General features: G+C 38.0%; 1 protein-coding gene across 3 annotated transcripts in view; it reads left to right on the forward strand.

Annotated features, from left to right (window-relative positions):
* Positions 1-6,680, forward strand: part of NGLY1 (N-glycanase 1) — a 56,497-nt gene extending 49,817 nt beyond the window's left edge. For 2 of the 3 annotated variants that reach the window (XM_059390828.1, XM_059390829.1), the window contains 2 exons: positions 3,476-3,653; positions 4,022-6,680. In XM_059390828.1, the coding sequence (XP_059246811.1) occupies positions 3,476-3,653; positions 4,022-4,197 (354 nt within the window). In that variant the 3' untranslated portion in view covers positions 4,198-6,680. The remainder of the gene's footprint in view (positions 1-3,475; positions 3,654-4,021) is intronic. The other variant, XM_059390831.1, reaches the window with a different exon arrangement.
* Positions 6,681-16,897: the final 10,217 nt, after the last annotated feature.

Below are 16,897 nucleotides of genomic sequence, written 5' to 3' on the forward strand. Positions count from 1 at the left end.
GAGTAAGTTGTAGGGAATATGGGGAAGAAGAATGGGAAGTGAGACTAGAGAGGTGAACAGTGGACAGGTCCCAAGGACTTTGATTACCTTGCAGTTATGTAACAGGAAACCATGAAAGATTTCAGGCAAGAGAAGGACATGCTCACACTAATGATCCAGAGATAATTACAGAGGCTGCAGATAAAAAAAAAAATAAGCATAGTACAGAAAGATGTAAATACAGTGGGGACAGTGAGTAATGTTTGATTGCAGTGATAAAAAGGAATAACCAAAAATAAGAATCATGAGCAATACCAGTTTACCAGCATTAAATTAAAATCAATTGAAATGCAACTTGTTTCATTAGATATGTGTAGGAATATGTGCAGAGTGTCTGCTGCACAGTAAACTTAATTAAGCTAATCTCTTTTTTTTTTTTAACTAGAGTTAATCTTAACAGGCTAAGCAGAAAAATCATTTTAAGAGCAGAGCAAAGAACAGCTTCAACAGTGCAGTACAAACCAAACTTCCAGAAAACCATAGCAGTGGACAGAAGAGCCTGGCATATAGTGATCAGAAAATCTTTAAGTGAGAATCTTCTGTAGACTGTGAAAAACGTAGAGCATAAAGAAGCTCACATGCAAATTGTTCTGTTTTGAAAATAGTGGTCACAGCCATAACCCAAAGGATAAGTTTCTGTTGTGTCCCTTGTTAGTGGCATAGCTGAGACCTTAAGCCTTACACAGACTGGTCTTATTCTCACCCACACATTGTGATCTGCCTGTACTGTATGCCTTAAACTTGCCAAAAAACGGGCAAGGATGGGTCACTAGAGGGAAGGGCTGGCATACTGTATAGATTTCAGGTCTATAGGGGTAAAGTCCGTGACTTCTGATTTTACTCTTCCTTTTGCTAAAGTAAGGTAGCTCTTGGTAGTCCCCAGAACTGAAAAACCAAGCATGTAGAGCTGCACACAGTAAATGATACCAATGAATTAAAAAGCTGACCGGCAAAAATTTGTCTACAATAACTCAAGAGAGTGAGGAACATCTAATAGTAAAAAAAAAAAAAAAAGTAGTTTTTTTTTTCTCTAGACCAAACAATTGAATATTAAAAGCTTGTAAAATATTTTTTTCTCCTAAATTAATTATAATTACCGGTTCTGTTGCTATTACACATAGAAAGGACTATAATTAAAAAAAACAGTAATATAAAAATCTTACTGTTTGGGTAAATTTCAGTTATCAAACTGAGTATACATGTTCTTGATAACTTCCACCTCTAAAAACACTGGGTTAAAATTAGTTGGGTAGAATAGTACAGACGGAATATATTGTAAGAAAAAGATGACTTGAATTTTCAATATCAATAGAGTTTGTTTTATTTCCATATACTGTTTCTTTAGCCTGAGAGACCTTTTATTTGCTCACAATATGTTTGAATGTTTATTTAAGCATTTAAGAATTCTGTGATGAATTCTATCCTATCCTTTAGTTTTTTAGAGTCTTAAAAGCTGATGCCTTTATGACTGAAAAATGTATGTTTTAGAATAAGCAATTCTCTCAGACATGTTCAACAGCTATTATAAACCTTGTTATGACAGTTTAAACCACAGTTGTGGCCTGGTGGCCGTGTGGTATAACTAAGACAATTCTGAGGGTAAGCTAGGAATTTGAAATTAACCTGACTTGAATCTGTCGGATTTTATACCCACACTTTCGGTGGGGAGGGGATCATTTGAAACCACTGAGCTCTTAAAAAAGACACAAGAGATAAAAAAAAGCATACACTGAGACCTAAATCTAAGTGTATTTGTCTTAAGATTTCTTTTCCCCAGTCTTTGTTTTTTTCAACCACCTTTCTTCCAATAACCCTACTATTTGGCTCATCTTTTACAGCTAATCCCCTTTACTATCCACACCCTTGAAGTAGTAATTATAGGTAATCCATAGATGGCCAATAGTTTAGGATAGATGGAACCAGTGACCACTGGTCAATAGCCCCAGGTTCTCCTCACAGACAGGTGTAGGAGGAGCACTGCAGTAGGAATACATGGACATTAGAGGAGGTTATAGTGAGGTTGCCCTGAACTTGAACAGTTGACACTTCCATACATCTAGGTGTGCCATCCCATACAATCTAGTCTAAAGAGTTTAAATCATTTTCCTTGGGGAGTGATTGTTTTTAATTGTTGATAATCTCTGGCTCACTGATTCTAAAAACTTTCCAATTAAATTAGCTGACATATTTAGCCTGGATGAAGAACGATAGGCTGTAGAGTACCAGTAGAATACTAGCAGTGATTGATTTTTTTTTACTTGATGACTAAAAACAGGTAGTAGGACATTTCCATGGGAGATGTGTTTGTCCTGAGAAGTAAGTTAGAGGTTTCTAAAAGAATAGGTTGTGTATGCAGACTTTTAATACTTAAGTACTATTTATTAAATCCATATGAATCCCAAGCCTGTGCTTACAGAAAATGGGTGATTTGGTTAAGATCATACCAAGTTCATCTGATATAAGTTACATTTGGGTGGAGAATTATTGGCAGTTCACAGTGGGGTGAAATTCTGTGAAGGACTGAAAGCTGAGAGTTTGGATTTAAAGCTCTAGCCAGTTACTTACTGTACATTCTAAACTATGCAAATGTAGGAAGGAAGTGGGCTTTTAAAAACGTTAATTAGGCAGTTGGAGAGAGATGAGCATTAAGTCATGACTATAGTGGTAAGTATGGTATAAATGAGGACAGGTCTTTTTTTGAGACTTACTTCAAAGAACTGCATGAGTTACTGTGTGAGTTTGAGCATGAGGGATAAGTGAATAAAGAGTCAGATTCTTAGGGGTTTGAGCCTGGGTGAAGGAAGTGTTAGTGTTCACATGCACATTTTCTAGAATGTGGATGAAACTATGAGAGAAGATGAGCTGGAAGCAGCCAGTAAACTTGGATGCCTTAAACAGTATACATTTAAAGTGATAAGGGTCTCTGATAGTGAAGGAATGGGAGCATACTTTGTGGAGGCACAGCATGAATACTACATTTTAAACCATTACTTAAGAATGACTCAGTTGCTTTCTTGACTTGGATAGCCCATCCAGCTCTGGGAAAGCTTATCTGAAAATCCAGACTTAGAAAAGAAGATGAAGAAAAATTGCATTTAAAAGGATTCTTCATTTTCAGCAGGACTCATCATCAAGTTCATATCAAATAGCTGGACTTAACTAATTTAAAAGAAAATAAGATTTACTAAAATTTGGTTAACATCTACCCTATTTAGGGCTATACTTATCGGAGCACCTGTATCCCAAGTATCTTTCTTCTGGAACAAAATACACTATAGGGAAAATTGCTGATAAAATGCAAAATGTTAACAGTGAAAATCTCCTCAGTGGGGAAGAAATTAGGTCTTTATTAATCATGACAGTAAGACTGACTATATGTGTTCTCTACACTATTTTATTCTTAATGACAATTCTTTGTTCTCTTCCTCCTTTGTAGGTGTATTTAGCCCGAAGGGAAGGATCATCTTATGCTTATATTTCCTGGAAGTTGGAGTGTGGGTCAGTTGGCCTAAAAGTAGATAGCGTTTCCATTAGAACAAATAGTCAAACCTTTCAGACTGGAACAATACAGTGGAAATTGCGATCTGAAGCAGTTCAAGTAGAACTGTCAGGCGGTAAGCATTTGAATGGAGAATTAATCATGATGAGTATATTTAACACTCTGAAGAATAATGGTACTTATTTGAGCTTTTCATACCCAAGAGTCATTCATATAACTGCAGAAAAAAAAATTAAAATTAAAACCTGTATAACCTCATTCTAATAGAACTGTTTTATGTTTTTATTGTGAAACACAAATGGATGAAGAAAAGTCATTTCTTTGTTTCAAAGGACATATTTCCTCCATAAGGAATTTGTATTTATTTTTTTAAGAGTTGATTTTACCTACAGGTTAGATAGAAAATATGTATTCCAAAACTATCTCTTTATATTCTTTAAGTTACTAAAAGCGAAGTGTTAATTATTTTTTTTCCTCCAACAGACAAAACTCTTCGCTCCTATCATGATTTTTCTGGTGCCACTGAAGTTATTTTGGAAGCAGAATTAAGCAGAGGAGATGGTGTTGTTGCTTGGCAACATACCCAGCTGTTTAGACAAAGCTTAAATGACCATGAAGAAAATTGTTTGGAGATAATTATAAAATTCAGTGACCTTTGAGAACCTCAACATTATAGAAAAGCTGGCAATAATCAAGGACTTACCATGTTCTAAAGTAGTCTGTTGGTTCAGTGCATGCTTAGTTGGCAATTTACTACCCTCTGCTAGCATATTTCTTTTGCTGGCTATCCATCATGTACCCCTCATGAAAATATATCTTTATACTATGGACCATAATGAAACCTTGAATCAAAAGCTCCCTTCCATATGTGACTGTAATTTGAAGTAAAGTCTTACTGCCTCAATATGAGATTTTAATTTAAAACTGTAAGTATAATTTTAAAAGTAAAATGAAGGTATTCATGATGAAATGCTATTCATGATTATGATATAATCTTAAGCTAATAATAGTAATATGATGGTTTTTGATCAGCCATTAATTTCTTCATAAGTAATTAGATTTCCCAAGATTTTTAATTTTTAATAAATGTGAAAGTATAGTATCTCATGAGTTATAATGCATGAACATTTTTATGATTGTAAATACATAGGTATTTAAGAAATAAAATGAATTATTTTGCCTTATATCATTTTAGTGTTTACTTTGGCTAAATAAGAATCTTTATTAAAGGTATGCTAAATATTGAAAACTGTTGGAATAGACGAATGTTAGGAAAACATTTAACATTGACTGTGTATATTCAGAAATTCATTATAAATCCATGTGTGGACATTTCAGAATATGCTTTACTTTTGAGTTTACTTTTGAGTATTTCTATCTACCTCATTGAATAAAGATCTGTTCCTGTCTTTGAAACTATGTAACTAGATTCTGCAGTATATGCTCATCAAGAGTTTTTGGTGTGTCCATATAACCTCCCCAGTTGAATTTAGTGAACATTTAAGTGTTTGTGTTCAAGCATTGTGATACCACTGAAGGAGGCAAAGGTTAGAAGGACACAGTTCCTGTACTCTCACTCTTTGTAATGTTCTGCAAAGTGAGTTCTTAACTCTTCATACAAAAAAAGTACATTCTGAGAGATTCTTATCCTGTGTAACTCCATAGGATATTCATGTGCATTTAAAAAAAAAAAGATGCACTAAGATGCTGAACAAAATTCTTATATTTGTCTTTTAATTATAGTCAAACTGTTGATCAGTTTCTTGCTAAAAAGTTACATTTCAAAAAAATTTTCCTGCATCTAAAGGTATGCATCTTAATATTAAAAAGGTTTCTGGAATTCTCCTGCATTAATCATAGCTTCATATAGTGGCCAAATACATAAAATTGGAGAGCCTTGACTCTACGTGTCTTGAGGTATCTGGTATTGACACAGGAGTATTGTGATTGAGCAGGTGGCCCAACCTTCTTAACCTCATGAGAAAACCTAGAGATTGGCAAGCATAAAGATGTAAGAAAAATGTCAATCTCAACTGAATGTACCTTATCTGTGAAAAGAGTACATTCTAATTTTTACTGTGGCTGTAAGCAGAAAAATGGAGTTCAAATGTCTTATTTTTATAGATGTGAAATGTTGAAAAGGAAAAGTGGTTCACGCTTTTCTTACGTGTATTCCATGAGAGTCTCAACCCCAAGGGTACCCAATACATAATAATAGATATTTTATTATACAGAAAATGTTGGCAATAGTACAGAAATCACGGAGCAAAGCAATTCTTGGTAATGTATAAAGCTAAGTGACAGTAAACTGGTAAGGCCAAATTGGCAAGGAAGGGCTGATAGGAGAGCCAGCCTCAAACCGACACTTGTGTCAAAGCACAGTTTGTGTAGCCGTCCTCTGGGATCCTCTCGCTTAGAGGAGTACATGGTGTGCTGTGCTGAGAGTGACTGCCAGGGCAGGGCGGGTGTAACTGCACCACCTTCTGGAAACAGGCTCTGTCTGGTTGAGTAGCTTTTTACTGCCATTGCTCATTGTTTAAAAAGGCTGTTTACTCTGGCTTCAGTTCAGGTCCCATCGTGGTAATTTTACAGCCTGCTTTCTGTTACAGTGAGTTTGGGTAGAGAGTGGTTTAAAAAAGGACTTGTGCTGGAATTCACATTCTCAAGACGAACAAGAAGCTTACAACTGATAAAATTGTGAATTTTATCAGTTTGCAAGGAAAAGAAGTGCCTCATGTTGAAGGAGGGTTAGAGAACCATTTATCATGGACTTTTGGAATAGGAAGCATTGTTGGTGATCATTTCACCCTGAATCCTCACTTCCCACTGAGGAAACTCAAACCCAGAGAAGTTAAATGACCTATGTAAACAATGAGTTGCTGTTTTAGTGAGTGTTTCATGAATATAGATACTTCTATAGGAATGTTCAAGTTGAGGTGTTAAAATTGATATTAGAATCAATGATTTTTCTACCTATAGGTAAGCTTTCCTAGAGAACAAATCTACTGTAATTTGATGATGGATTGTCTAGATACAGTTGCTTTGGTGTTTCTGTGATAATTTTTTAAAGACTTTTTTTTCCTCTGTAACAATAAATTGTATGTTGATTTTATAGTCCAAGTGAATACACTCTTCTAAGCTAGTAACTGACTCAGGTGGTATTCCTTCCTTAAACACTTTTGGGGGAAAAAGAATAAGAATAAAGCAACACAAGTCATGATTGGTTTTACCCCACTTAGCCTGTATTACAGTCACATTTTTGTATGGACCAAAACAGTGCTTTATTTCTGATAAAAGATTTAGAATGGGGGCGCCTGGGTGGCTCAGTGGGTTAAAGCCTCTGCCTTTGGCTCAGGTCATGATCCCAGGGTCTTGGGATCGAGCCCCGCATCAGGCTCTCTGCTCAGTGAGGAGCCTGCTTTTCCCTCTCTCTCTCTCTCTCTGCCTGCTCTCTGCCTACTTGTGATCTCTGCTTATCAAATAATAAATCTTAAAAAAAAAAAAAGATTTTCTCTAGATTTAGAATGGACCTGAGCTAATAATGGTCACCTTTGTAGCGTCTAATGAATGCCCATGACTTTGGTGTCTCATTCGATCTTAGTGACCTCTATGTATTTTGAAACTGAGAGGCTAAGAGGAGCCAGCAGTATTTCATTGCCATTCCCTGTCATTATAACACCACAAGTAAATACAGATTCAGAAGTTCAGAACTTTCTCTCTTCTCTTAATTTGCTAAAGACTTGCTCTGAGATCAACACAACTGTAGCAGCAACTAGAAATCTGTAAGTAAGCCAGAGAGGGCCTCAGAAGAGCTAAAACAAATATAATGATGTCTAACCACTAAAGCCCATATTCTTTATTATGAGAGTGTATTTTGGGTAGTCTCTCAAAATCTGTTATTTACTGATTTTAAATGTTTAAATTGCTAAAACCATTTTTATTAAAAAATTCAAACTCGACAGTAAAGTAAAAGTGCTCCCCACACTACACCTGTTTACAGAAGTAACTGCCAAAATGTTTACATGTGTTTTTCCAGAGCTTTCCTGAAATTCTTATATTCATGCACGTACACGTGCACACAAAATCAGTTTCCATGTATTTGGTTTTTGTCTTTTTATGTAAATGGAAGAGTATTTTTTTTTTCTGCTTGTTTTCTTAACAACGTGTCTAAAGTCTTTCCATGGTTGGCAATAAATCTGCACATTCTTTGTAACTGCCTCTCAGTATTCCGTTATCTATTCCCTTATTTACAGATATTTAAGTTTTTCCCTTTTTTGTTATTTCAAACACTGTGCAGTAAACATCAGTATACATATTTCTTTCACACAGGATATATGCAAAGATGGGCATTTTTAATCTCAACCTGACTACTGTCCCATCATTTCCTAAAGGAAGTACATCAATTTACACACTCAGTGTATGAGAGCACCCATTTCCACCCTTTCTTACCAAAACTAAATATTGCAGTTGCTGTAGCCAGCCTCCAATGATCCTCACCTCCTGGCTTTCATGTGTTTGTGTTGTCCCTTTCGCAAGAAATTAGGGCTGGCCTGTGTGTCCAGTAGAACATGGTACAAGTGACCACATATTTCTGAGGCTTTGTCATAAAAAGCCTTGCTTATATTGCTTACTCTGGAGAAATCCATTGCCGTGCCCTAAGGCCACTCACACAGATCTGTGGGGAGGACCTGAGGCTACTTTCAACCTCAGCACCAACTTGCCAACCATGGAAGTGGAGCCTCCAGCCCCAGCCAGGCCTTCAATGACTAGCTTCATGAGAATGAGACACCTCGCGATGGAAATGCCAAGCAAACCACTACTGAATTCCTAATGCCCAGAAAACCATTACAGCTAATTGATTTTTAAAAAGACACTTTGGGAGTGGTTTGTATGTACAGCATTAGATTACTGTTAAACCCCTCAATGTGGTAGTATTAGCAGGGGAGGCCTTGGGGAAATAATTAGGTTATGAAAATGGAGCCATCATAAATGGTATGGGTGCCCCAAAGAGCCTTTGCTTCTCTCTGGTTCCCACAACGTGAGGACACAAGAGGTCTATCTATAAACCCAGAAGAGGCCTTCGTCCAGAACCCAACCCAATTTCAGACTTCCAGCTTCCACACTGTGAGAAATAAAGGTTTGTTGTTGAAGCCTTTGGGTCTATGGTAATTTGTGACTACAGCCCAAACTAAGGCAATTAGTAAAATAGCAATGTTATATTTGCCAATCTCGTGGATGAAAACTATCTAGCTTTGAGTTACATTTCCTTGATTAGCTGTGAGGTTAAACAATTTTTTACATGTTTATTAGCCATTTTTGTTATTTCACTTTTCTACGTACAGGTGTACCTTGTTTTATTGCACTGTGCTTTATTATGCTTTGCAGACATTGCATTTTTTTACAAATTGAAGGTTTGTGGCACCCTTGCTTCCAGCAAGTCTTATCAGCTCCATTTTTTCAACAGCATTTGCTCACTCTGTGTCTCTGTGTCACTTGCAGGTAATCCTGGCAATATTTCAAGCTTTTTCATTATTATTATATTTGTTACGGTGATCTGTGATCAGTGATCTTTGCTGTTACAGTTGTAATTGCTTTGGGGTGCTATGAACGGCACCCGTATATAAGACAGCAACCTAACAAATGTGTGTGTTCTGACTGCTCTACCAACCAGCTGTTCCCTTCCCTCTCCCTCTGCTTGGGCCTCCCTGTTCCCTAAAACACAACAATATTGAAAGTAAGCCAATTAATAACACTGCAATAATGGCCTCTTAGCTGTTCACATGAAAGGAAAAGGTACACATCTCTCATTTTAAATCAAAAGCTAAAAATGATTCAGCTTAGTGAGGAAAGTGTGTCAAAAGCAAGGATGGGCTGAAAACTTGGTCTCTTATACCAACCAGCCAAGTTGAGAATGCAAGGAAAATTTCTTGAAGGAAATTAAAAGTTCTAATGAACACACGAATAATAAGAAAGCAAAACAACCTCATTGCTGATATGGAGTCTGAGTGGTCTGGATAGAAGATCAAAGTAACCACACTACGTTCCCTCAAGCCAAAGTCTAATCCAGAGCAAGGTCCTAGCTCTCCTCAATTCTGTGAAGGCTGAGAGAGGTGAGAAAGCTGCAGAAAAAAAGTCTGAAGCCAGCAGAGGTGGTCTGTGAAGTTAAGGGAAGAAGCCATCTCCATAACATCAAAGTGCAACATCAAAGTGCTGAATTGTAGAAGCTGCAGCAGGTTATCCAGAATTCCTAGCTAAGACTATTAACGAAGGTGGCTACACTGAAAAACAAATTTTCAGTGTAGCCCTGGCTTTCAAGCTTTCAAGGACATGCTGACTCTTACGGATGAATGCAGCTGGTGACTTCAGGTTGAAAGCAGGTTTCCTTGACCATCCTAAAAATCCTAGGGCCCTTAAGAATTATGCTAGATCTACTCTGCCTATACTCTATAAGTGGTACAAAGCCAAGATGACTGCTTCCCTACTGCTCAGGGAAAGAAAAAAGATTCCTTTCAAAATATTACAGCTCATTGACAATGCACCTGGTAAGCCAAGAGCTCTGACGGAAATGCACAACAAGATTAATGTTTTCATGCCTGCTAACATCCATTCTGCAGCCCAGGGGTCAAGGAGTCATTTGGACTTTCAAGTCTTATTATTTAAGAAACACATTTTTTAGGCTATAGCCGCCATAGATAATGATTTCTCTGATGGATCTCGGCAAAGGAAATTGAAACCTTCTGGAAAGGATTCACCATTCTAGATGACATTAACATTTGTGATTCATGGGAAAAGGTCAAAATATCAACATTAACAAGAGGTTGGAAGAAGTTGATTCCAACAGTCGTGGATGACTCTGAGAGTTTAAGACTTAGGTGGAAGTCACTGCAGATGTGGAAGAAGCATCAAGAGAACTAGAATTAGAAGTGGAGCGTGAAAATGGGACTGAATTGGGGCAATTCCATGATAAAATTTGAATGGATGAGGAGTTGCCTCTCATGGCTGGCTAGGAACTGGTTTCTTGAGATGGAAACTACTGGTGAAGATGCTGGGAAGACTGTTGAAATGACAGCAAAGAATTTAGAATATTTCATGAATTGAGTTGATAAAGCAGCAGCAGGTTTGAGGGAATTGACTCCAATTTTGAAAGAAGTTCTATTAGGGGTAAAATGCTTTCAAACGTCATTGTATGCTACAGAGAAATCGATTGTCATGAAAGGAACAGTAAATTGATGTGGAAAACAGCATTGTCTTATTTTCAGAAATTGCCATAGCCGCCCCAGCCTTCAACAATCACTACCGCCTGATCCATCAGCAGCCAGCAACCTTCAAGAAAAACCCTCCACCAGAAAAAGTTTATGACTCACTGAAAGCTCAAATGATGGCTAATATTTTTTTAGCAATAAAGTATTTTTAATTAAAGTATTTTAGGCATAATGCTATTATACTTAATAGACTATGATATAGTGTAAAGACAACTTTTATATGCACTGGGATACCCAAGAATTCCTTTGACTTGCTTTGTTGCCGAAACTCACTTTATTGCAGTGGTCTCAACCAAACCCACACTTATCTCCACGATATTCCTGAGTAGATCCTTTGATAATCATTGTTAAATCCAACTCTTTAAGATTGCTTTCCTTCATATCATCTTGTGCTTGCTTAATGATTATAATATTCTATCTGTTTCTATAAGATTACTAATTAGAACTTTTCTAGAGATCTCTTTGGTGAAATAATCTCTATTTTCTTCCGGATCATACATTGTTCATTTTGATTTCTCTTTCATGTGACTCATTTTCTTTAAATGTTTGCTCCGCTGTATTTATGATTAAGGACTAAGCTGGTAACAAGTAGCTGGTTTGGGTTTTCTCAGTGTGGATGGTATTTCTTCACCAGGCCCCACCTCTGGTGGAGAACCCTCTTAAGTGGGGGGTGTGGCAGGCCAAAGGTGAGTTTCCCCGCTTGGTGTCTGGATGTCAAGCAGGCAGATGTGCTGGAGACTCACACTAGTCCCTCCCTGCTCAGCATTCACAGGCTTATTTGTTTCAGGAATTTTTTTTTCTTTAAGGTCTAATTAGGTGTTTTTCCTAGATCAAACATTTACATAATTCCAAAGTCAAAACTATACAAGTTGGAGGCATAGAAGTCTTGCTTCTATCCCTGTTCTCTTCTCCCACCCAACCCACCCTCACAGGTAACCATATTTACTTATTTGGGTTTGTTCTATTTTTAAAAAAGATTTTATTTATTTGTCAGAGAGAGAGAGAGCACAAGCAGGGGAAGCAGCAGGCAGAGGGAGAAGCAGGCTCCCCACTGAGCAGGGAGCCTGATGTGGAGTACCATCCTAGGACCCTGGGACCATGACCTGAGCCAAAGGCAGACACTTAACCACCCAAGCATCCTAATTCGTTTTTTTTTCTTATTGAAAATATAAGCAAAAAAACAAACAAAAACCCTCCCCCTTTCCATCACAATAGACACTCTACTATTCTACAGACACTGTTTTGCACCTTGTCTTTTTTACTTGCTGTACCCTGGAGATCACTCTCCATTGGTACCTTAAAGCCTTCCTCATCTATTTTACAGGTGCATAGTACTCCTTTGAGTGCATGATAGTTCACGTTTGGCTTTCTCCCGCCTTTTACAATGAATAATATAAAATTATGTGAGGAGACTTAATTAAAAAAATCTGGATTCCAACTTATATTGTAAAATCAGATGACATGACACAATAACGTGTCCAAAATGACAGCACTTAGCTGAGGTTGACTAGAGGCTGTGCTTCCTTTAAGACAGGACCTGCGGGGGGTCGCCTGGGGGGCTCAGTGGGTTGAAGCCTCTGCCTTCAGCTCAGGTCATGATCTCAGGGTCCTGGGATCAAGCCCTGCGTCGGGCTCTGTGCTCAGCAGAGAGCCTGCTTCCTCCTCTCTTTCTCTGCCTGCCTCTACACCTACTTGTGATCTCTGTCAAATAAACAAAATCTCTAAAAAAAAAAAAAAAAAAAAAAAAAAGACAGGACCTGCGGGGCACCTGCGGGGCACCTGGGTGGCTCAGTCGTTAAGCGTCTACTTTCTGCTCAGGTCATGATCCCCAGCATCCTGGGATCGAGCCCCATATCAGGCACCCTGCTCCATGGGGAGCCTGCTTCGCCCTCTCCCACTCCCCCTGCTTGTGTACCCTCTCTCGCTGTATCTCTCTCTCTGTCAAATAAATAAATAAAGTCTTTGGGGAAAAAAAAAAAAAAAAGACAGGACCTGCATTCCCCATTATGGGGGCTTAAGGGACCCATATCCCCTGCCCCCAGCTCCAATGTTAAAACCCAACAGTAGTCACCATTTACTGTAACACTTGCACTGCTGTTCTTCCAGACAAGACTGTAAGCTGAAAGACTATGCGGGTTGCATGGTTTTATTTCTTCACTAATTCATTCTTACCTACAGTCACTTAGAAGAGTTATCTACCTATTCATGTTAGAGTACGTGATTGCCCTAAAGAGATGCACTATTTTATTTGTGCTTACTTCAGTCAAGTTTAAAGTAATTACTTCATATTACAAGTTGCTTAAACCAAGATAATTGGCATATTGAATAGCTTTGGGGAAGGTTGTTGACTTTGAATTTTCAAGAACTTCAAATTCATCAGTAAGTTACTTAAGATTGTAGAAATCATTCCTGTTAACCAAAACCAAATGTAGGAAATCTACCAATTTTTATATCTTTATTTCTATAATTTGTACCTTTCCCCACTTCTTTTAACTTTCTGTGAGGCAAATATACTCACTTCTTATAGTTGTCTTTGGATTCTTGGATTTAATGCTGAGAATGCCTTATAAGTGCCACCGTTTGCATTTTACGAAAATGGCTCCGCAGAGTGGCCGCCCCATCAGAGCACTCTTAGAGTTTAAAGGATCATCATGGGTACCTACCACGTTTTTTTCTCCAGTTAAGCCCCCCTCTTACTTGTTAATGTTCTGGTTGTAAAACATTTTTTAAAAATACACAGAAGTGCAAAGAATGATATGACAAAAACCAGTATACTCTCCACTCAAAAGTGAAATACACTTGTTATTTTATTTGCTTTGTATTCTAATGAAAATCAAAACAGTACCTACAAAGTGAAGTCCTTTTTGGACCCCTCTGTCAGCCCCACTCCCCCTTTCTCCTTCCCAGAGACAACTATAATCAGGACTTAAACAACAAATTAGAGTTTATTATTTTATTATTTTTTCCTTTCACTCTACTATTTATTAATTATATTGATTTGTATAGTTTTAAGTCATTATAATAGTACATAATGTTCTACAATTTGCTTTTTCCATTATTTTCTATATCCATGTTGATATGTGTAGATCTGAACTCGTAGCGGTGCATAGATGCCATCACTTAACAGTATCCCTGTTGATTTCTCCCTTACCAGCTCGATGGATATGTAGTTGATGCTCAGTGTTATGACAAGCAGTTATTACTACTATTACAGCCGATGCTATCTAGATCTCCTTGTGGACAAGTGCAGTTTCTCTAGGATATATTCTTAGAAATAAAACTCCTGAGTCATAGGCTATGCACATTTTCAAATTTATTGCCAATTGTCTTCCAAGATGTTTACTGCCAACTTCACAGTGCTATTGGCGACTTACCCAAATTTCTGCTTTTCTGCTTTTCTGCATCCTGGCCTGCACATAGTATTATTAAGTTTTATAATTTTTGCCATTATTATCTGTGTGAAATGGTATTTTGTTACTTTACCTGGCATTTTCCTCATTACCGGTGAGTTTGAGTTTTCTTTCACATTTATTGATCACTTGGGTTCCCTATTCTGTCAATGCCTGTTCATTATTTTGCCCCCCCCTTTTTTTATTGGGTTCTTTGTCCTTCTCTTACTGACTTTTAGGTCTTCATGTATGTGGGATGGTAATCATTTGTCTATTATGTGTTTCCCTCTATATGTGATCCATCTTTTTTGTGTATGTGATCCATCTTTTAAATTTGTTGATGATCCTTTATTAGACAGAAATAACACAATATAGCAAAAAGCTATCTTCTCAACAAGATCTACTTAGGAAGATAATAATTGCTGACTCAAACCTTCTTATAAGCCCGGAAGCAAAGTCAAGGGACAAAGCAGTATCTGGCGACACTATAGAATGTTGTGTTATATTCCTGGAGTTCTCCAAACTGAGTGGAATTCCATGTGTGATGGCAGCATGCTTACAATTTGGAGAGTATTTAGGCTTAGAAAGAGGCAAATGTGGGGCGCCTGGGTGCCTCAGTGGTTTAAAGCCTCTGCCTTCGGCTCGGGTCATGATCCCAGGGTCCTGGAATCAAGACCCACGTCGGGCGCTCTGCTCAGCAGGGAGCCTGCTTCCTCCTCTCTCTCTCTACCTCTCTGCCTACTTGTGATCTCTGTCTGTCAAATAAATAAATAAAATCTTTAAAAAATAAAATAAAGAAGAAAGAGGCAAATGCTTGAAAATGAAGGCATTCTATGGTGGAAAGAAAGACTGTCATCTGAAATGGCATGTCACCCCTCACAGATGTAAAAGACTAAAAAAAGCAGAGAGGGCCTTTGATCTTCATTTAATAAATATGGAATCATCAAAGCTCTTGCACGTCTTGTAAACTTAAATTTGAAACAGATACAACGCTGAGGAAGAAAGAGGGTGGAAGAACTTTGTGAAGGGAATCATGAAGTAGTTGAATTTCAAAAATCCACGGTTGAAGAAAAGAGTGCTGTAATTTCAGTTGGATTCAAATCACCTCACAGGATAAGGAGTGTCAGCCCTGAACGGTCATGCAGTCAAGTCAACCATCTTTGCCACTAAGGAAAAACACGTTAGTCTGAAAATGCCAGGTGGGAGCGCAGCTGCACAAAGAATTCGGTACAAACTGGGGTGCCACCTCCACGGAGGTGTCACCAAGTTCCTGTACTGCCTGGGCTGCCAGCCAAGAGTGGGTGCTTCACCGCCGGCTCTCCTTCCACATCTCCATGGAATGGTTCCACGCCAGTCCCCGGATCACGGAGTTGCTGCAGGAATGCCTGCTAATACATATGCACACATATTAAACGCTCACTAAAGCGTGTTTGCAGTGGGAGCATGGAAATTCTACATTTGACTTCTCAAAATGCTACTCTCCATATCATAAATCCTAACTTACAGTATTTGGGGGAACCTTCTCATTTTGCTCTGTGAGTGCAAGTTAATTATGTTTCTTAGTTTGAATGCCCTGCTATGTTTAAGCCACATTTTCTGATAAAAGCATAATTTTGATTTCATTCACTGCAGAATGAACTGCATACAGATTAAATTATGCTACTTATGAAATAACTCCTAAAGTATTTGTGAATATATTGCAATGGGAATACATAAATAGAAACAGTAAGGAAAGAAATGACAAGATGTGTATTTAATATTTCTACATCCCCTTTTGTAATGGTGATACCTTACACAGAGTATCTTTCGGGTAGGTTCGCTCAGGACTTTTCAGGCTGTTTCAGGCAGTGTGCCCCAGAACAAGGACTATATCACAGCATCTGAGGGGTTTGCTTAAAATGCAGATTCCTGAGCCTCTCGCAGGAAATTCTGAATCAAAACCCTTAGGATGAAGCTAGTGAATTGGGTTTAAAAACAATTCCCATTCTTAAATGGACAAACATTTGAAAACTACTGTTCTAACCTAATGCTGTTATTTTCCTGATGAAGAAATCGAAGGTCAGAGAGGTTAAGACAACCCCCGCAAAAAGACACCAGCCCAAGAACATACAACCTAGCAACATTGTGTTGTTCGTTGTTTTGTTATTTCCTTGCATCCTTACATGCTAACTGCTTTTTTTTTTTTGGTTTTTAATGGAAAAGGATTGGTATTTTTTTCTGATTCTCTTCTCTCAAGTCTTAGAGCAGTCCAAGATAACCTCTTTAGGCAGAGGGTGAAAAAGGAAAGGAAAAGAAAGAAAAATGGTGCTCCAGGCTAACTGAGCCCATTTCTTGACCTCTTTTTTCACTTTGAACACATTGCAGTTTGTTGTTCTGTACTCTGCTGAAAACACAAGATGGCAAGTCCGTTAATGCCAGCAATCACACCCTGTTCTTTTTCTTCTGTTGCCTCTAATACCGCATGCAGGACAGCACGCAGAAGGGACCTACAGTTGATCCTTGAACAACGTGAGAGCTCAGGGGCACCTGCCTCTCTTATATCAAAAACTCCCAGATAACATTTGACCCCACCCCCCCCAACAACTTCACTACTATTCGCCTACTGCTGAACAAGAGCCTTACCGATCAACAATCAATTAACACATATTTTGTATCTTACATTTATTGTATCCTGTATTCATTCTTGCAATAGGGTAAGCTGCAGAAAG

This window comes from Mustela nigripes, chromosome 2 (genome assembly GCF_022355385.1).
Source record: "Mustela nigripes isolate SB6536 chromosome 2, MUSNIG.SB6536, whole genome shotgun sequence".
Classification (NCBI taxonomy): domain Eukaryota; kingdom Metazoa; phylum Chordata; class Mammalia; order Carnivora; family Mustelidae; genus Mustela; species Mustela nigripes.